Here is a 21,219-nt window from a genome sequence, read left to right as displayed (position 1 = left end):
TTCGGACCCCAAATATCACCGCCTAACAAACTGAACCCACATTTACAGCTAGGAGAGAGAGAGGGAAAGGAGGGGGGAATGAAGGAAGGGAGGGACAGGCAGTCAGCCAAGGAGGGGAAAAGTTGAGTGTGAGCCAAATTTTTGCCGATTTTTTATAGAGGAGGGGGATGGGGGGGGGGGTGCTTCTGTTGAACAGACTAGCTGCAGTTGTCCTCAGACGTTCAGTGCTTCAATGCTCTTCAGTTCTGTTTTACCGGCTGGACTGCATGTGTGTCTCTCACAAGGTGCGACGGTGAGAGTGTGTGTATGTGTGGGTGTCAGAGGGTGTTTGTGTGCGTGTCTGAGCAGTATTGGGACAAAAGCACTGCGGATTTGTGTGCAGCATATTCTGTGGACTGATGCCCTCTGCTTCTCCGAACAGGACACAGATTTACCTGCTCAACAGAGGTAAGGCACACACACACACACACACACACACACACACACACACATACACACACACATACACACACACACACAGTACAAAAGTTTTGTGTGTGTGTGTGTGTGTGTGTGTGTGTGTGTGTGTGTGTGTGTGTGTGTGTGTGTAGATTGTTTTGATTAATATTCACAAATCTACATGTTTATTATTATTATTATTATAGTCGTTTGGATTGAAGTGGACCAAATTTATATACATACATACATTATTAAAACTATATTATTAAAATAATAAATTCATATTTTTTTTTATTTTCTTTATATATTAATTGTACAATAAGTCATATGACTTAATTTTTAATTAATGTTATGTATCCTTTTGTTACTTTTTGTGTTTTGTTACTATATTTGAATAAATATATTTAATTATGTATATTTATTCATTTTCTGCTGTAGACACTTTTATTCAAACCAACTTACAGTAAATTGCTTCAAAACTTCTCAACTTAACTGATTTCGGTCAGCTAATCTTGGTTATAACAGATATAGGGTTATAGTTCATGTGGGAAAAATATTTTAAACAGAAATTTGTGGAGCGTTGGTATGTATTAAGTCTGGCTGCCCTCCTGTTCAAAACGTCCCTTTTTCACAGGTCAGAGGGCCGAACAACCAAAAAACTGAGCCAAATGGAGTTCTAGAAACTTCATCTTTCCGGCTGGGTAGAATCTTGAGCTTCCAGATCTCTGAGATCTGGACAGGCCTTTGACAGGAGGAGTCTTGAGTTTGTGCGTACAGATCGATCAAGTGCGCAACTGCTGAGAAGCGGACGGGTGTCTTTGCCACCCAGGCAGCATCTTGAGGAACAAAGACTTCTGGGAAACTGGACGTGAACTGCTGAGGAAGGCTGGTGGACGTGACAAAAAGAATTAAGGGAGAAGAAAGTGAAGAGCAGGATGGAAACACAGAGCAGAGGGCATCTGAGAGGGAGAGGTCTTCTGCTCACACTTATCACTGGTAAGACTGTTTAGTTATGATTTTTGATTTAGGAAAATAAACTTTAAAAATACAACAGTCATGGGATAATCCACGACGTGGATATACAGTACTGAGGATAGAACAAATACTCTCACTGACAAGAACAGGAATTCATACTGAAAACCGTGAGCTTGCAAACACTATGCAGCTAGTGTCCTGAACACAGACCGACACAGATCCAGTCCCAAATGTTGCATTGCAGGGAAGCTGTTGAATAAAGTGTTAGTATGGTGTGAAAAGTCAGCATTAGATTAGTGGTTTAAATGAGGGCCGAAGGGAGGCGGTTTCTAAAGATGGAACCACGCACAGGAAATTGTGGTCAGACTCAGGGTTATAATTTGCTCAACCTCATGTCGTTTCAAATCTGATCCAATACTCTAATGGCATCATGTTAGGATGTTAACACCACTTTATTTCACTAAGCAAATGAGTATGTACTTTAAAATTACATTTTGGCCTTCGTAAAGCTTGCATATCACAAAGTAAGCTGCATTTGAATTTGAATATACAACGTGGCTCTCTGGAATATTCCTTGATTTTAGGCTGCAAGTTCAAAATTTGTTTGTCAGTTAACGAGTGACTGAGAATTATCCATCTGAGAGCTGTGTACAGGACGTCCTGTGCTGCTCTAGACTAGAGAACATACTTTGGACCAACACAGACTAATGCATGATAAGACTTACAGTGACTTCAGGGATTTTGTTCTTGGTTGGTAAAGGGGAGTATCACAGATCTTAACTGATGCTGCTGAGTCAATCACAGAATTTAAAGGAGCTGCGATGAAAGGAAAGGGACTGAATACCCATTTAAATAGGGTCTAGAATCACCTATGTCTGGAAATCATGGCTGTTTGAGGCTAAAGTCTCTTTTAAATATTTTCCTCATATTGCTTTAAAGTTTCTGGTGTAGCAAATTAGCTCTAAAGAAATATTAATAATCAATCATAACTTGTTATTGTTGTGTTAGGATGGCTATTTATCGATATTTTATGCTGAAATAAACCAGGTCATACAAACGTGATGATACCTTTTTATTCTCCTCCAACTCCCCACTAGGGGGCGGTATTTAGCTATATCATATTTAACCAAATTACTACATCCCCGTTTCTGAGATTAATGCTTTACATCACATCATATATATATATATATATATATATATATATATATATATATATATATATATATATATATATATTATAACCGTAGCTTATCAACATTTTCAAAAATTTTCTCAGTTTTCTTTTCCTTTCCCCACACACTTTCAATACACATCACATCTGCACAAATAAAACACAGATTATTTCTTCTTGTTTTTTTGTTTGTTTTTTTTCTTCTTTTAAAGAACGTATAAACCTACCTCTTTTTTCCCCTAAGAAGGGTGGGGTAGACTGCCCATTCCTTCTACTGAGTGTGGGGGTTTATTCTGCCCCGTAGCAAATCACTCAATTCTCCCAAAAGTACCTGCTATGCACAAAGTCCTTCAAGTACCTTGGGGGTCTTCTGTCCCTGGAAGGATTTCTTTTCATCCGAGTGTTGAGAAAGAGTGAAGCATTATCCGAACACACAACATCTGGTCGAACACCATAATTTTTGTTTACCAGTACAGGTGTATTAAGACTTGATGTTTCTACTGGCAGTGCTACTGGGGGTGGACACTAGGTGACTATTCCGACGAAGAACTTCCTTAGGTGAATCCATCAGGTAAGATCTTGGAGTCTGCTTTTGTAATCACAGTCCCTTTTTCTTTAGTGCCACTAATCCACACTGGCTCACCTGGATGCAACTGTGGTAAGTCATGTGCTCTGTGTCTTTTATTATACTGTTTACCTTGTTTCTCTCTCTTAACCATTTCCTCTGCTTTCAGACGATCCATGTCCATCCAGCCTGGGTTCAACATTGACTGAATAACTGGGACAGTCGTGTGAAGCTTTCGTCCCATCAGCAGTTCTGCAGGACTATATCCATTAGCAAATGGTGTTGCCCGATACTCCATAAGAGCAAGATATGGATCTGCTGCTTTGGTACGAAAATCCTTTACAGTCCTCACTGCCCTTTAAGCTTCCCCATTGGCTTGAGGATATCTGGGACTGGATGTCGTATGAGAAAAAAACCTCACTCTTTAGCGAATTTCTTGAAAAATTCTGCACTGAATTGTGGTCCATTGTCTGATATCACCTCAGTAGGAATTCCGTGTCGGGCAAACATACTTTTGAGATGGGTTACCACACCTGCAGCAGTTGTTGATGACAGTTTCGCTATTACAACAAACCAGGAAAAATAGTCAATCACCAACAAGTATTGATCCTCTTTCCACTGAAACAGATCTGCTCAAACTTTTGTCCAAGGCCTCTCAGGCAATTCTGTGGGAATCAATGTCTCTTTAAAGTTCTTCCTTTGACTTGCACAAACATCACATTTCTCCACCTTTTACTGAAGCTGTGCGCTGAGACCCGGTCACCAAACTGATTGTTTAGCAAGTTCTCTACACTTTGCTGTGCCTTGGTGTGCAATGTGCAATTTCTCCAGGTCCCGGATACCACTCTGTAGTGATTTTGGAATTACCAGCCGACAGCCTTTTAACAACAGTCCATTTTCTATGGTTAACTCCTCAGCTAATTGGAAGTAGTGCTGCACCATGGTTTCCACTCTGTTTTTAGTCGGCCAGCCCTCTAGAGAGTATACTTTTTCACCAGCTGTAAAACTGGATCAGCTTCCTGATGTTGCTGAATTTCACGAAGCCTCTTTTCAGTTGCAGGTAAGCTTGTGACAGTAAAGTTCACGTACAGGTTCATCTCTTCTTCATTTTGTTGTCCGTCGTGTTCTCCTTCTTGTCCAGGTGCTCTGGAGAGGACATCGGCAGTCGCAATATGTTTCCCTGGAACATTCGAAATAGTGTAAGTGAATTTCATGAGTCTCATCCCCAATCTTTGGATACGTGGTGGTAGTTTGTCTAAGTTCTTTGAACTCAAGAGGGGTACCAATGTTTCGTGGTCTGTTTCTACATGAAAGGAAAGACCAGCGAGAAAGTCTGAGAAGCGCTCACAAGCCCAGGTGACAGCTAAGGCCTCCTTTTCCATTTGCGCATATCTCCTTTCCGTGTTTGTGAGTGCTCTTGATGCGTAGGCTACAGGTTTAAGCTGCTTGTCACCTTGCATCTGTAGCAATACAGCTCCTAGCCCATGATGATGCATCAGCTGAAACAACTGTGGTGGTTTTTGGATCGTAAAGAGCCAGCCCCAGCGGTGTGCTTAGATCTCTTTTACTGTTCTCAAAAGCTCTCTGTTGTTGCTCTCCTCATGCCCACATATTCTTTTTCTGCAGTAGATCTCTCAAAGGCTGCGTTTTCTCAGCTAGGTTTGGTAAAAACTTGCCTAGGTGATTTATCATGCCCATGAATCTCCACACTTCACTTAAATTTGTTGGCTCGCTCATTTTGTGTGACTGCATGCACCTTTTTTAGGATCTGCATGAACTCCTGACTCATCCAGTATCTGCCCAAGGAACTTCACATGCACTCTTCTTAGAGAATTCACATTTATCATTGAGAGTCACTCCTTCCTTTTGCAGTTTTTGCAGCACAGAAAAGAGACGTTGATCATGTTCCGTCTGGGACATTCCGAACACTAATATATATCGTCCATGTGACACAAGACTCCTTCTAGATACTCCAGCATTTGCGACATCCTTTTTTGGAAATGTTCTGTAGCCGACGAAATTTGTTTTGTATTCCAAAACAAAGTCGGTTGAAGCAGAACCTTCCAAAAGGAGTTATAAAGGTGGTGAGGAGGGCTGAATTCTGTGATAAAGGAATCTGCCAAAATCCTGAGTTGCCTTCGAGTTTTGTGAAGACCGTAGCTCCTTCAAGTTGACCAAGAGAATGTTCCACAGAAGGAATAATGTATCTTTCTCTGTTTACTGCGCAGTTGAGCTACACATATGCGCACTGTACCACTTGGTTTCGGAACAACGACCATGCCTGCGAACCAGTCGGTCGGTTGGTCTACTCTGGTAATCACGGCTTGATTCTCCATGCGTTCCAATTCCTGTTTCACTTTTGACATGAGGGGTAATGGAATACGACGGGGTGTTGACAGTGAAAAAGGCTTGGCGTCAGGCTTTAGAGATATCTCATACTCTCCCTGCCGTTTATGTTGTATAATTACAGTTTTGCACAATAAATGTTCTCAAAACTACATACAAAGTTTATTTTTTTCTTTGAAAAAAAATACGTTTAGCAGTTTGGCTTTTCTTAGAGTCTATGTAACCTGTTCTGAAATGGTTCTATTATAATTTATATATCGTTTTTGCAAGAGGCTGCAATGTATATTGCAATATGGATTTTAGGCCATATCGCCCATCCTACTCGCTGGGCACTGAAATTTGCTGTGAGATGGAGTTTTTCCACACCACTTACATGAGATGGACTTTGTTTGCTTCTCTGCCATCCTAGCAGGTTTCCTCTGCATCATACCTCGTCCTTTATTGTAAGGTCGTTCGTTGCTGTGCATGAACAATGTCAACATTTGTTGCTATGTTACTTTTGAAAATTGGCTTTCAGCTCCTCTTGCTGTTTCTTTACCAGCTCATTTTGGCATAGTGTGACCGCCTTCTCTAGAGTGAGTTCAGAATCCATCTGAAGTTGCTCTGACAATCTTTTATCTCTCAGTCCAACCTCTAATCTGTCCCGAATCATTTCACTATATAATTCTCCATAGCCGCAATGCTGAGCTAGGCAATGTACTGCTGTGATGAAATTATCTGCAGACTCTCCTGTTTCTTGCGGTCTCATATTAAACTTTGCATATTCAAATATTAAATTTCTTCGTACTACAAAGTGTTCATTCAGTCGCTCCATGACATTATTGTACTCACTGAGCTGTTCTGGAGTGAGATGCAGTGATGTGAGGATGTCGTCTGCCTCATCGCCCATTGTATACACAAGTGCATTCACTTGGTTCTCTTCGGCTTGTAACTCAAGTCCAGATGCAACTCTAAATCTTTCAAACCTTTTACTCCACTTTGGCCACTCTTCTGGTTTTGAAAAGTCGAACTTTTGTGGTGGCAGTACCTGAAGCCGATCCATTTTCTCTCACGCAGTTATAATTGATCATGAATATTTGGATCAGTTAATAGAATTAACTTAATTTTGTAAAATTAATATTACAATCAATTAACTTGTTTGTGCCGTGAACACTCAGTGTTAATTGTTTATTAATTCTAAGAAATTTACATTTCCAGGATGGGAAATGTCTTTCTTACTTTACAGTACTAAGTAAATCTGCACGATTAGACACTCCAGTATTAGCTTGAAACACGGACAACTTTACGTGTGACATGAACAAGATTGGATTAACTAGACTAAACACTTAAACTACTCTAACATACACATACATACATACATGCATTCAGTTTATCAAGGGAAAGAGAGCTGAAGCAGAATACAGGAAAGCAAGAAGTTATAGCATTGTTTGAAATTCAGATTTTTAAAGTGTGAAGAAGTCACACTCTCCGGAGGGTTCTGAGCCAGTAAGAAGTTGTTCCCTTTGGAGGGAATTTCTTCCCGACCTTTTGTTCAAGCAGGCCTTTGAACATGTAATTCGATTGGGTGTTTAACCAAAGAATATTCAAGATTCGTATAATACTAATGCTGCGTCACAAAGTTAGCAAAATGTAATGTAAATTAACAAATGGGGGACGAAGATTGGAGTTTATAGAGACTAAACATGATACACATACACTGTAAAAAAAAATGTACATCCCCAAGTCAAAATTTTATAGTGACTGGTCTCATCTAAATTTTTCAATTAGTCTGACATATTATTTTTTATTGAGCCAATGTTAACAGACTATTGCAACAATTAATTCAATTTATTTTACAGAATTTCACTTGGGCCAATTTAAGAATTTAGATGTTTTTACAGTGTATGATTTTGGTTAACCGTATGCAAGTCTGAAACCTTAATCCAAAAGAGTTGAGTGAATACATATACACACAAAATTACCGTAGATACATGTTTATACATTTCTCAAGTGGTTATATTTAGAATATATAAGGGTTTATTTCACCTTTTCAGCAAGAATTAAGTGAGTCAACAACAAGTCATAAAAAGTCTTATCAGTCTTAATGTGTCCTGTAACAGTACACCGGGTTCTGCCAGTGTGTTAGCTTCATTTGGGATGTTAGTTTTGAGGGAAGTTTTTATAGTCCTTTGTTGGGAGAGTGAGTTTGCTGGATTTTTCATTAAATATAATTAATAATTTGTGTGTCTGATTGGTCCAGATGCTACACTGGGCTATGTTATCCACATTATTTTAGCTCTATATTTTACTGTGAATTAAAATATTCTTATTTATGTCTCCTAAGGTATTGCGGAAGATACATTACTGAATATCATCGCTCAATCATTTTATCTCATGAGACTCTTTGCTGTTTGCTCATCAACTTTAGTGCAATAATTTTTTTTTAAAGCAGCAGGCTACGTTTCTGTAACGGAAGCACACTGTCTCTTACAGAGGACATGATGACAAGCATGTTGACAAAATCAACATTGAGTACACAGTGTTTCCAAGATCCGAGATGTGTTCTGGTTTAAAATATCTCTCATGAAAGGGTACAGTTGATTGGTAGGTCCTCTTCACCGATCGTGTAACCTCTCCTGAAGAGTTACATGAGCACTCTCACGTCGGCTCGTGTTCACTTTTTCACATTGCGTGCCAAGCTAACTTCTGGACACTTGATGTCAGTAAGGTCACCACTGCCTGAAACATAAAGTATGTTAAAATACATTTATAGTTACAGTTATATACATTATACTATACATGAATATATTGTCAGTATCCAGACACATAGTTTCACTGTTAGCATGAAAAATTGCATTCACAAACTGATCCTCACCATGAAAAAAGCATGCAATATTCACTAATTAAATTGTGCTTCTTATCCATTTCTTGTGGAAGTGAACCATACTAAGCATTTGTCCGTAAAACATAGGCTTCTATTCCTATTTCACTTTACTTATTTTTTTTTCAAGTCAATCGGTTTGCATGCTTTTTTTAAAGTATATAATTTAATTTTAAAGTATATATATGTATATAATTTGATATATATAATTTGATTTTACAGTGCCATTCAGAACACAGGTGATTATGGACTTTGAATACGTCAGCGCATGGTTTAGCAAGGTTCATATAACAGCTGTCACATTTCAGATCTGGTTCTACAGAGAGAGACACTGTTTCATGTGCCAAGCAGTTTTTAGGCATCTTAACTTTTTATTTTATTGGTGTTTAGCCTACTATAAATCTTCTAGTTATAGTAACTAAAAAAGAACTGTAGAAAGTACTTGATAATTGACTTTATTTACTCTTGACTTGTAGCTACTCAGAATTACTGACTCCCAGAGTGCATTGCGGCATGAATAAATTATGCAATTGTTTTGTTTTACTATTTTTGTTTGTTTGTTTTATTTGCTGTCTTGTGTCAGCAGCACAACAAAAAACAGCAAATAAATTGTTACCATTTGCATGCTGATTGTTGAAGTCTGTGTGTGATTTAAACATGGTCAATTGTTAAGGTCAAGATATTGTCACAAATATAGAGAGATTATATCAGCCCAATTAAAAATTTCACAAGATATTTATGATTTAAGAGTTAACAATGAAATGTTTAAAAGATAATTTTGTAACATTAAATAACTGTGATTGTGCTGAATCACTGAATCAGAGAGAGAGAAATACAATGATGTAGCCTAAATGAAGTTGTAGCCAACCAAATGGAACACTAATCACCATAATGGTGAGTTAAAACAAAAACATATAGGAAAAATCAACATCAGTTTATGAAGTCAGCTCATGTGATGTTCTCTCAAAAAATTCAGTTGTATTGACAATTCAACATTCAAGATGACTTTGAGAAATGAGTGAATGAAGATGAAAAATGAAAATGCCCCGCCTCAAAAAAAAAACGTTTTTCTTTATTTCTTGACAAAAACTTGGGTTTTCAGAGTAACCAAGTCATATAATATGTAAATATGACTGATTACTACATTACAATTAGGACATTAAGTCAAGTTAACTAAAAAGTATTATTTAGAATAACTGTTGGATTTTACAGCAAACACCTAACAGAACCGTCCAACTATCCTTGTTATGTGAAGGATGTCTGCTTATCTGCAGTCTAGTATATTTGTCTATTTTACATAAAATGTTATAATTCATCTGCTTTATTAATATGTTTATGGATTTATTAGTATTATGTACTAATTTACTATTACAGTTTGGCATTGTGTGTTAAACATGGTAACAAGAAGGTTGTCGGGGTAAAACCCCCTATGAGATGATCGTACTCGGTTACTAACGTAACCTCGGTTCTCTTACGAGAGTTCTCTCGTACTGCGTCGAAAGACGCTACGGGAAAGATTTCTTTCATGAGATATGAAGCCTAAAAATGAATCCTTAATTTTGTAATATTGTAAAACGCATTTCTGCAGCATACAGCCTTAGGCGGACCAGCTCGCGCGCCTATTGGCTGCTCTGCCAGAAAAGCACAGCCTATGCGAGGCCTCAGTGACGCTTGACCCAATGAGGGCGCTTCGCGCCCTCTGCGTCACCTCCCGCCGAAACGGACGTGGTCTAGGCCTATAAATATGCAGCATAGCTGTCCCCAAACTGATTTTCGCCACTGAAGCGACGCAGAGTGGGCATGCTCGGCCTGAGACGCAGTACTCGTTCCCTCTTCTAGAGAGAACCGAGGTTACGTTAGTAACCGAGTACGTTCTCTTACGAGAGTTCTCTACGGGAACCCCTGTAAAACGCCGTGCGTGCTCTTGGACCGACACAGACATACAAGCATACAAGTGCCTACACCAAGGGTTTATAGGGAGAGCGGCTAGAAATTAGCATCATCCCTTCATAATAGTGCCCCTGAGGGCATTATAACATATATATGTAAATAAATAGACATATATGAGGGGTCATAGCATGCTCATGGGACACAGTTGTCAGTGAGTGATGCTTAAAACGTTAGATGACCTGGGCCGCAGCGCGGGGCAGGAACACCATATACAGTCTTCTAGACCGAGAGCAGTTTAGCCTGCAACGCAGGAACCTCTAGGTTATAGAACCTTATAAATGTAGACGGGGAGGCCCAGCCTGCCGCCATACAGATATCTTGCAACGAGATTCCGCTATACCAAGCCCACGAAGAGGCCATGCCTCTCGTAGAATGTGCTCTGATGCCCAGAGGGCATGTCAAGCCTTCAGATGCGTAGGCCAGCGCTATGGCGTCCACCACCCAATCGAGACAGGCTTTGTTTCGTTGCGGCTCGTCCTTTAGAACGCCCACTGAACAAAACGAAGAGCTGCTCCGTCTGTCGCAAAACAGCGGAGCGGGACACATAGCCCTGACCGGACAAAGGGAGCTATTTCCGTCCCCAGAGGCCGGCAGAGCCGACAGGGAGATGACCTGAGCCCTGAACGGTGTGTTGAGGGACTTAGGCACGTACCCATGTTTCGGTTTCAACACGACTATAGAGTCGTTAGGCCCGAACTCCATGCAAGACGCTCTCACTGAGAGTGCCTGCAAATCCCCTACGCGTTTCACTGAAGCAAGAGCCAAAAGAAACACGGTCTTGAAAGACAAGTGCTTCATGTCAACTGAGTGAATAGGCTCGAACGGGGCCCCTTTCATGGCATTCAGTACCGTAGAAAGGTCCCAGATGGGGACTGAAGGAGGTCTGGGAGGATTCAGCCTCCTAGCTCCTTTAAGGAAACGGACCACCAGGTCGTTTCTGCCCAGTGAACGGCCAAGCGTCGGATTAACGAACGCTGATATGGCTGCCACATAGACTTTGAGCGTGGATGGGGTTCTACCCTTATCCAACAGCTCCTGTAGGAAGGAGAGAATCTCCGTTTCCCCGCACTGCAGGGGTGACAGACCTCGGTCTGAGCACCAACCAGAAAACACAGACCATTTAGAGGTGTAGAGCCGCCTAGTGGATGGAGCTCTAGCCTGCTCGATCGTGTCTAGCACTCCCTTCGGGATGTTAGCGGGTACCCGTTTATGGCCCACAAATGTAGGGACCAGAGTTCTGGGCGAGGATGCCAAATCGAGCCCCCGGCCTGCGAGAGGAGGTCCCTCCTCACTGGTATCAGCCACGGGGCAGTGCTCTTCAGCTGCATCAGAACTGGAAACCATGGTTGGTTCATCCAGTACGGAGCAACGAGTAGCACTGAGCATCCGCTTTCTCTGATTCGCTCCAATACCTGAGGCAGGAGTGAGACAGGAGGAAAAGCATAGAGCGGACGGCGGGGCCAGACACTGGCCAGCGCGTTCATGCTCTTTGAAAAGAATTTCAGGCAATGAGCGATTTCCTGGTTTGCAAACAGGTCTATTTCCGCTCTGCCGAACGTCTTCGACAACAGTTGCACTGTCTGTGGGTGTAAAGACCACTCTCCCATCGGAACGTTGTTCCGTGAGAGTCTGTCTGGGCCTACGTTCAGGTGCCCTGGCACATGCATTGCTCTCAGCGAGCGCAGGTTGTGCTGGGCCCATACCAGGATGCGTTCCGTCAGCCTGAAGAGGTTTCGGGATCTCACGCCCCCCTGGCGGTTTATGTAGGCTACTACCGACATGTTGTCCGAACGGACCAGGACGTGGTGTCCCTTTATCCGAGGACGAAAGCGCCTCAGCGCAAAGTCCACTGCCAACATTTCCAGGCAGTTTATGTGCGGTAGTCTGACCTGTTCTGACCACTGGCCAAAGAACGGTCTGCCTTCGAGCAGTGCTCCCCAGCCTGAGGTGGACGCGTCCGTGGACACCACCTTCAGGCTCGAGGAAGTCCCCAGGCTTACACCTGACCGGTACCAGTCTGACGCTCTCCATGGTGTCAGGGCTGAAATGCATTCCTGATTGACCTTGAGGCGATAATGACCGTGAACCCATGCTCGGCGTGGTACATGCGCTCTCAGCCAGAACTGCAGTGGGCGCATGCGCAGCAGGCCCAACTGTAGTACTGCCGAGGCTGAGGCCATAAGGCCTAGCATTTTCTGAAATCCCCTGAGCGGCACTATATGACCGCTTCGGAAGGATTTCGCCATCTGCAGGGTGTTTCGCCTGCGCTGTGATGACAGCTGCGCCGTCATAGACAGCGAGTTCAGATCCAGTCCCAAAAAGGATATCCTTTGACTGGGAAACAGTGAACTCTTCTCCCAATTGACTCTTAGACCTAAGCACTCGAGGGGATCGAGTATTAGGGTTTTGTGGCGAGTGAGTTCTGAACGTGATTGAGCTAGAATCAGCCAATCGTCCAAGTAATTCAGAATTCGAACGCCTCGGAGTCTCAGGGGTGCCAGCGCCGCGTCCATGCACACTGTAAATGTACGAGGTGCTAGGGACAGGCCGAATGGCAGGACTGTGTACTGATATGCCTGGCCCTCGAAGGCGAATCTCAAAAATCGCCTGTGACGTGACGCAATTTGTATGTGAAAATACACATCTTTCAGATCTATTACCATAAACCAGTCTCCTCGGCGAATCTGCGCGAGGATTTTTCTGGTCGTGAGCATTCTGAACTTTCGCTTCACCAGCGCTTTGTTCAGATGCCTCAGATCTAAAATGGGTCTGAGACCCCCGTCTTTCTTTGGTACCAGGAAATATCTGCTGTACAAACCCCCTTCGCTCTGAGCTTGAGATAAAGGCTCTATGGCCCCTTTGCTCAATAGCTTCGCTATTTCGGCTCGAAGTAGATGTGCTACTTCTGTTTTTACCGTGGTTTCGACTCTCGCCGTGTAACAGGGAGGGCGTCGATAAAACTGTAGCGAATAGCCTCTTTTTATAGTCTCTAGCATCCATTCTGAGACCCCGGGAAGTCTTTCCCATGCCTCTGCACGAGTAACTAGGGGTCGAATGTATTCTGGGCCCTGGTCGCGAAATGGCGGCGACACGAGAGCAACCGTGTGCTGTAACATGGACGCTGTGGCGTCTGAGGCGGGGGGCACGCTTAACACAGCAGATATCCCGCGCGCGCTCGACTCTCTGAGTTGAGAGAGAGCGCGCGGGGCGAACCCCGTGGGGCTCGTTATGTTTGTGAATAAATGTGGGCGCGTGGTAGCGGGCACATTTATAACACCGGGGATACTGTGTTTGTGAACTGACTGACCGTTCGTTGGTTTCGTTTTTACAGAAACCGCGAAACGTGCAGTATGTAGTGGTCGTGGGCACTGGGCAGCGGGCACGCTCACTACATGTAAAGCACAATCGACATGAGTCGATTTTATGTGTGCAGACCCTGTGTTGTACGGGGCTGTGCTTGTGTGTATGAATGGGCACTGGGTGGGCATTGCAGTTACACACATTACACCATCGGCCGTGGCCGGAACACCAGAAATTAAACTCTTTTTTAGATTTATCTGGGTCGCCGTGAAAACGGCGTTTGTGTGCAGGCAAACGGGCTTTACGGCCGGTTTGTTGGCTGCTGAGTACACTGGTACAAACGCGGAAGTTAGGGCTGTACAAGCGGGAATCTTTGGTGGAAGTCCGGCCGCAGCGGGACCCGAACACCGTCTTTTTCCTAGTCGGGCTAGGATGGCGCCGAGGCCTCGGGCTTGATCGAAATCTTGGGCCGAGGTCCACGCGGCGGCGGGCGGCGTCCGGCAGAGCGAGACCGTGGTCTCTCTCGGGCCTGTTGCTGCTGGGTTGCCGCGGCGGGCGCGGGGCGCTGCTGAGTTCGAACAGGCGGCTGTTTAGGGCGGCCTGTTGTGGAACTGGAGCGCTTGGGTAGGAAATGTTTCATAAATGTCTCTCGGCAACAGTCGCTGAGGCCATGATTCTCCCAATGGCGTGTGCGGCGGACTTTGTAGCGCAGAGAGCGAGGTCTGTGGCACTACGTAAGTCAGGCATGTTGATCGCGCCCGGGCCTTCCTCGTCTAGCTTGCGGAGAAGGTTGGCCTGGTGGATCTGGAGTACCGCCATGGTGTGCAACGCCGATGCAGCTTGTCCAGCGGCGGAATAAACACGGCCGTTCAAAGCTGATGACGTGCGGCAAGCTTTTGACGGTAGGACTCCCTTAGCCTGCCGTCCCGCAGAGGGTGGGCAAAGGTGAGCCGCTACGGCCTCCTCGACCGGAGGAAGAGCGTGGTAGCCTCTGTCTCGAGCACCGTCCACAATGGAGAATGCTGACGAGGCAGAAGTACGTACTCTGGCTGAAAATGGCGCTTTCCAGGACTTCGCCACCTCTTCGTGAAGCTCAGGAAGAAACGGGGCGTGTCTGGAGGGCGGTGAAGCGCGGTCTCCGGAGAGGAAGCAGCCATCCAGTCGGTTGAACGCAGGCTCTTCGGGCGTCGACCAATCGAGGCCGAGGCTCGACACGGCCTGTGAGAGCAGACATATGTGTACTGATATGCCTGGCCCTCGAAGGCGAATCTCAAAAATCGCCTGTGACGTGACGCAATTTGTATGTGAAAATACACATCTTTCAGATCTATTACCATAAACCAGTCTCCTCGGCGAATCTGCGCGAGGATTTTTCTGGTCGTGAGCATTCTGAACTTTCGCTTCACCAGCGCTTTGTTCAGATGCCTCAGATCTAAAATGGGTCTGAGACCCCCGTCTTTCTTTGGTACCAGGAAATATCTGCTGTACAAACCCCCTTCGCTCTGAGCTTGAGATAAAGGCTCTATGGCCCCTTTGCTCAATAGCTTCGCTATTTCGGCTCGAAGTAGATGTGCTACTTCTGTTTTTACCGTGGTTTCGACTCTCGCCGTGTAACAGGGAGGGCGTCGATAAAACTGTAGCGAATAGCCTCTTTTTATAGTCTCTAGCATCCATTCTGAGACCCCGGGAAGTCTTTCCCATGCCTCTGCACGAGTAACTAGGGGTCGAATGTATTCTGGGCCCTGGTCGCGAAATGGCGGCGACACGAGAGCAACCGTGTGCTGTAACATGGACGCTGTGGCGTCTGAGGCGGGGGGCACGCTTAACACAGCGGATATCCCGCGCGCGCTCGACTCTCTGAGTTGAGAGAGAGCGCGCGGGGCGAACCCCGTGGGATAACACCGGGGATACTGTGTTTGTGAACTGACTGACCGTTCGTTGGTTTCGTTTTTACAGAAACCGCGAAACGTGCAGTATGTAGTGGTCGTGGGCACTGGGCAGCGGGCACGCTCACTACATGTAAAGCACAATCGACATGAGTCGATTTTATGTGTGCAGACCCTGTGTTGTACGGGGCTGTGCTTGTGTGTATGAATGGGCACTGGGTGGGCATTGCAGTTACACACATTACACCATCGGCCGTGGCCGGAACACCAGAAATTAAACTCTTTTTTAGATTTATCTGGGTCGCCGTGAAAACGGCGTTTGTGTGCAGGCAAACGGGCTTTACGGCCGGTTTGTTGGCTGCTGAGTACACTGGTACAAACGCGGAAGTTAGGGCTGTACAAGCGGGAATCTTTGGTGGAAGTCCGGCCGCAGCGGGACCCGAACACCGTCTTTTTCCTAGTCGGGCTAGGATGGCGCCGAGGCCTCAGGCTTGATCGAAATCTTGGGCCGAGGTCCACGCGGCGGCGGGCGGCGTCCGGCAGAGCGAGACCGTGGTCTCTCTCGGGCCTGTTGCTGCTGGGTTGCCGCGGCGGGCGCGGGGCGCTGCTGAGTTCGAACAGGCGGCTGTTTAGGGCGGCCTGTTGTGGAACTGGAGCGCTTGGGTAGGAAATGTTTCATAAATGTCTCTCGGCAACAGTCGCTGAGGCCATGATTCTCCCAATGGCGTGTGCGGCGGACTTTGTAGCGCAGAGAGCGAGGTCTGTGGCACTACGTAAGTCAGGCATGTTGATCGCGCCCGGGCCTTCCTCGTCTAGCTTGCGGAGAAGGTTGGCCTGGTGGATCTGGAGTACCGCCATGGTGTGCAACGCCGATGCAGCTTGTCCAGCGGCGGAATAAACACGGCCGTTCAAAGCTGATGACGTGCGGCAAGCTTTTGACGGTAGGACTCCCTTAGCCTGCCGTCCCGCAGAGGGTGGGCAAAGGTGAGCCGCTACGGCCTCCTCGACCGGAGGAAGAGCGTGGTAGCCTCTGTCTCGAGCACCGTCCACAATGGAGAATGCTGACGAGGCAGAAGTACGTACTCTGGCTGAAAATGGCGCTTTCCAGGACTTCGCCACCTCTTCGTGAAGCTCAGGAAGAAACGGGGCGTGTCTGGAGGGCGGTGAAGCGCGGTCTCCGGAGAGGAAGCAGCCATCCAGTCGGTTGAACGCAGGCTCTTCGGGCGTCGACCAATCGAGGCCGAGGCTCGACACGGCCTGTGAGAGCAGACGCATCAGCTCTGCCTCGATGCTGATCTTCCCTCCTCGGCGTTCCGGAACAGCGGGGGAGTGGAGGTCCACGGAGCTCGCCCATCCCTAGCTTCCCGAAGCGAGAAGAGAACAGCAGTCGTCATCCCCCTCGGATAAGGCTTGCTGGTCGTCGTCCATGACAGACAAGGCGGCGGGCAGCGGCCGTTGTCCGTCGGTGAGCGACTCCAGTGAAGCAGTCGGAGAAGCTAAGCTTTTTACGGCGCGGCGCTACAGGGGGCGGTGGAGCAGCTTCGGCGAATGATGCCAGGCGAGTCATATCGATATACCGAGAGCGATAGCTGCATGTTCCTCGCCCAAGCAGGAAGCACACAGCACGTGGTGGTCCCCGTCGATGAGCGCGGCTCGGCAAGAGCCGCAGGAATTCCGAGGCATCTTTAAAAAGACACTCGAACTCTTTTTGTGATAGAAAAAGTGTGTGACGCAGCAGCGAACACACACACAAAACACACACAAAAGCAGTAAAGGATATAATCCACGCCGGAGAAGCGCAGCAGGGAACGGCGGCTGAAGGCGGCGATGACCAGCGGCTTCAGGTAAGAGGTGCGTCCTGCTGAGGTGCTTGAATTTGACGGCTGTGGCGGCTTGAATCCAGTCTACGATGTGTGTAGCTTCGTGAAGAATTAGAAAATCAGTTTGGGGACAGCTACGCTGCATATTTATAGGCCTAGACCACACCCGTTTCGGCGGGAGGTGACGCAGAGGGCGCGAAGCGCCCTCATTGGGTCAAGCGTCACTGAGGCCTCGCATAGGCTGTGCTTTTCTGGCAGAGCAGCCAATAGGCGCGCGAGCTGGTCCGCCTAAGGCTGTATGCTGCAGAAATGCGTTTTACAATATTACAAAATTAAGGATTAATTTTTAGGCTTCATATCTCGTGAAATAAATCTTTCCCGTAGCGTCTTTCGACGCAGTACGAGATAACTCTCGTAAGAGAACTCATGGTTCATGAGAAAAAAATTCAGTTCAATTAAATAATCGCCTTTGTGTGAGAGAATGGTTTTAGGCTATTATACTGTATATTTATTTATAGCCTACTGTATTTTAATCAGTGCACATGTCAGTTTGTCATTATAATATTTTACTGACCTTCACTAATCAGAGATGCTTCTCTCTCTTATGTTTTTAGTGACACTCACAACACAACTAGGAATATTTAATTTCAGTTTCCCTCTTTATCTGCTTTCTCTTCCTGTCTGAGGTGTGTGTTGCGTTCATGCTCTGGAGATGTCTACTGGTAAGATCCCGTTTTTGGAAGCAGTGAACGGCAGCACAGTCCTTCTGCCCTGCACCTATGCCAGCTGTATTGGGATCACTAACCTCTACTTCAAATGGGAGTACAATGATAATGGCACCATGCAGAAGGTAGGCTAACATATATTCTGTTCAATAATCATGGGATAGATAGGCCTATACTGTAATAGCCTACTCTATTCCACTGTTAATGCCATAAAATCAGGCACACTTGCAAATAATTGGCGTAGAATGGAAGAGAATAGAATTGAACATATAATTTGCCACACAAAAATAACGAAAATGTTGAATATTAGGCTATAACAAACCTGAAAATAGAGTTAATTGTCTTTTACTATTTTACTTCTTTTTTTTTTTTTACTGCACTATTTATTGCTCAATAATCAAAGTCGATTTTTGAAACCGATCACGTGAACGCCTTTGTATGTTCGCGCCATCCAGTGGTCTTACGTCAAATCACACCGCGCGCGGCCTCTCGCTCGCGTTCATTCAAACGCAGCTGGCGCCATCTTGCGTCTCAGTAATCAATTGAAGTGAAAAAGATCTCAGAGGTCTTCAAATAGGCAATTACTGTTGATATTGTTGCAGTGCTCGTCTTGTTGCTACCGATTGTTTTATTGTAATGGAATTTTTTCTGACCAGAAAATTTAAGATAATGTAGCCTAGGTAAAATTATAAAATATTTCAAACTCAAATATGTCATGTCGTATTTATATAGGCCTATTGGCCGTGTAATAGCCTAAGATGGAAAATGGATCGGATAGGATTTATTTTTGCGATAATTACCTGCTGAATGTGCATTATTTACATATCTAACGCGCGTACTATTCTGTTGTAGTTATAACACAATAGGCCTACAGCAGGCCACTTTTCACGTTGTAATTTTCAAAGTATAACGTTAATTTTTAAACGAGTTACTGTTGCTGGTGTAAGTTTAACATTGATTGGATGGAAATATAAATAGAAAGCCTCACTTATTCTTGAGCTGGTTTTGTATGCCTTCAATGACACTTGAGGTGGAAGGAGAGCAGTTCTAAATCATGCATTGACTGACATTATGTTGTTTCTCAGTGGCAAATTCTGTGTGCAGCACATTGCAAGTGTCCTTTCAAGTATCAAAGCTTAGGCTATATATGTATAGCCTATAGGCTAGATGGCCTCCCTCGAGTCTTCAAAACATCTGTGCCTTTTGCTGTAAAATCATGTTTTAACAATTCTAACAATCAAAGTTAAGGATATTGTAAAACAGAGTGATATAATTTATAGGATATAAATGTATACTGCATTAGAACTGACAGTGTCAAAGACAAAAAGACAGTGTATGAGCCAGTGTAAGTTTAAGTGTGTAAGTGTAACTTAACATTTGCTTAATTTAACATTTATAACTAAAGAGTTCTGTTTTTCAATCAGTTGGTTGATTCTGTGATTCCAACGGATCATGTGAAGGCGAATAAGGTGATGGTTTACCATGAAAGGGTGGCGTATTTTGGCACCATTAAAGGAAACAACATCTCCATACTGCTTTATAACGTAACATTCGAGGATGCTGGCGTCTACAGCTGCTTTGGCAAAAACCCCAAAGAGAAGGGCAGGAATCACACCGCCTATTTCACTCTATACATAGTAGAGGAACGTAAGTGTAGCAGTGTGGGGAGAGAGGGAGTTACAGAAAGAAAATGATATGTACATTACATTTCAAGGTCATTATTAAAATAACTGCTTCTTTTCTCTCTTTTTTTTGTTGTCATATTCTCTGGATACTCCTCTCAGTAAGGGTGATTGATAACACGCTCACCATTATCATTGCCTCCTGTGTTGGTGGATCCATCGCTTTTTTAATGGCCTTCATGCTGATAAAGAACTTCACTCTGTTCGTTCTCGCAAAGATGGAGGAAAAAAAGTGAGTTCATGGCAGCCTTTAGTATGTACACATAAGAAAGACTATACCTATGCCCTTTTTAAGTATGATATTTACCAGATTTTGACCATGTCATTGAAATTGTTTGTGCCAAATTAGCAAAAAGTAGAGATTAAAAAATAATAAAAAACTACTGCCTGACAATATTTTAAATAAAAAAGCTAAATTAATTCTGTGTAAAATATATGATCTAAACATGATCTCCCTCTCATTCTGCTTATTTCTTTCTTTGTCTTTTTCAGTAAGGAGTGCCTTGTCACCTCCTCAGGGATTGATAACACGGAGAACGGTCTATCGGGCTCCAAATCTACACCAAAGAAAGCATGACAGTATGACATCCAAACATGGTCTCACATGCACGTGAAAACATGGATCAGCCATCATGATGTGCCCACTCTGTTCATTCACATCCGTGTTTACAAATGCTACACTTCTGTTTTTATCATAAAGAGCAATGATAGTGTTAAACAAATTGTAAAGATTTTCATTCGTAACATATCCATGAATGATATTCACATGGCTCATTTTAAACATTTTGTTGACTCATAAACACGGTTATGAATTAAAAGAGGGGCATTATGTATTTCTGCATATATTTACATTTGTGTATGCAGTTAGATATGCACCACATGCAGCCTCATGCACTTTAGTTCATTAACCCACACTGTGTGGGACTTATTTATTCTTATGATAGAAAAATGTAATAATTTATTCTAACAATGCTTAAGACAGGGATAAATGTAGCTATGCTATTCATTTAGTTAATTGAACTGGACTGTAAAACTGTGAAGGGCCCCTGGCCTCACGTGTAGGTGCCTGATTAAAATAGTTAAATGAGTACAGGTGAGGCAACACTTCTGAACTTTAGTTCAGAGCTAGTACTGTTTGGGGATTAAGTTTTGTTTAGCACAAGTTTAGAGTAAAGGTCTATGGATTTTTATTGTGAATCCTTGTATAAATACAAATGCAGTCATGTTTGTCAAATGGCCACCAACCTAAATATATGTTGTGGAAAGATACATTATGCAACAATTTGAAGGAAATATTTTGAGAGGACACTAGTGATTTGTATGGTTTCACTGACAGACAGACACTCAGAGCAGATAAAAAAAACCCTGCATGTTTTAATGCAGTACTTCTGAATAGAGCAAAAAAAAAAAAATATATATATATATATATATAAAATAAACATGGCAGGAGAAAATAAGCCTTATTGTAGCAGTCTTGAGTCCAGTTCTAAATAAAACTCAT

At 44.1% G+C, this 21,219-nt stretch overlaps 1 protein-coding gene across 1 annotated transcript; it reads left to right on the top strand.

Annotated features, from left to right (window-relative positions):
• Positions 1-162: 162 nt before the first annotated feature.
• On the top strand, positions 163-21,136 carry scn4bb (sodium channel, voltage-gated, type IV, beta b). The gene is made up of 6 exons (XM_079606600.1): positions 163-447; positions 1,073-1,434; positions 17,998-18,161; positions 19,461-19,683; positions 19,821-19,950; positions 20,211-21,136. The coding sequence occupies exons 2-6, from the start codon at positions 1,374-1,376 to the stop codon at positions 20,293-20,295; spliced, it is 663 nt and encodes a 220-aa protein (XP_079462726.1). The 5' UTR covers positions 163-447; positions 1,073-1,373; the 3' UTR covers positions 20,296-21,136.
• The last annotated feature ends 83 nt before the right edge of the window (positions 21,137-21,219 follow it).

This window comes from Phoxinus phoxinus (assembly GCF_949152265.1).
Source record: "Phoxinus phoxinus genome assembly, chromosome: 3".
NCBI lineage: Eukaryota > Metazoa > Chordata > Actinopteri > Cypriniformes > Leuciscidae > Phoxinus > Phoxinus phoxinus.
This window is presented reverse-complemented; position numbering and strand designations above follow the sequence as displayed.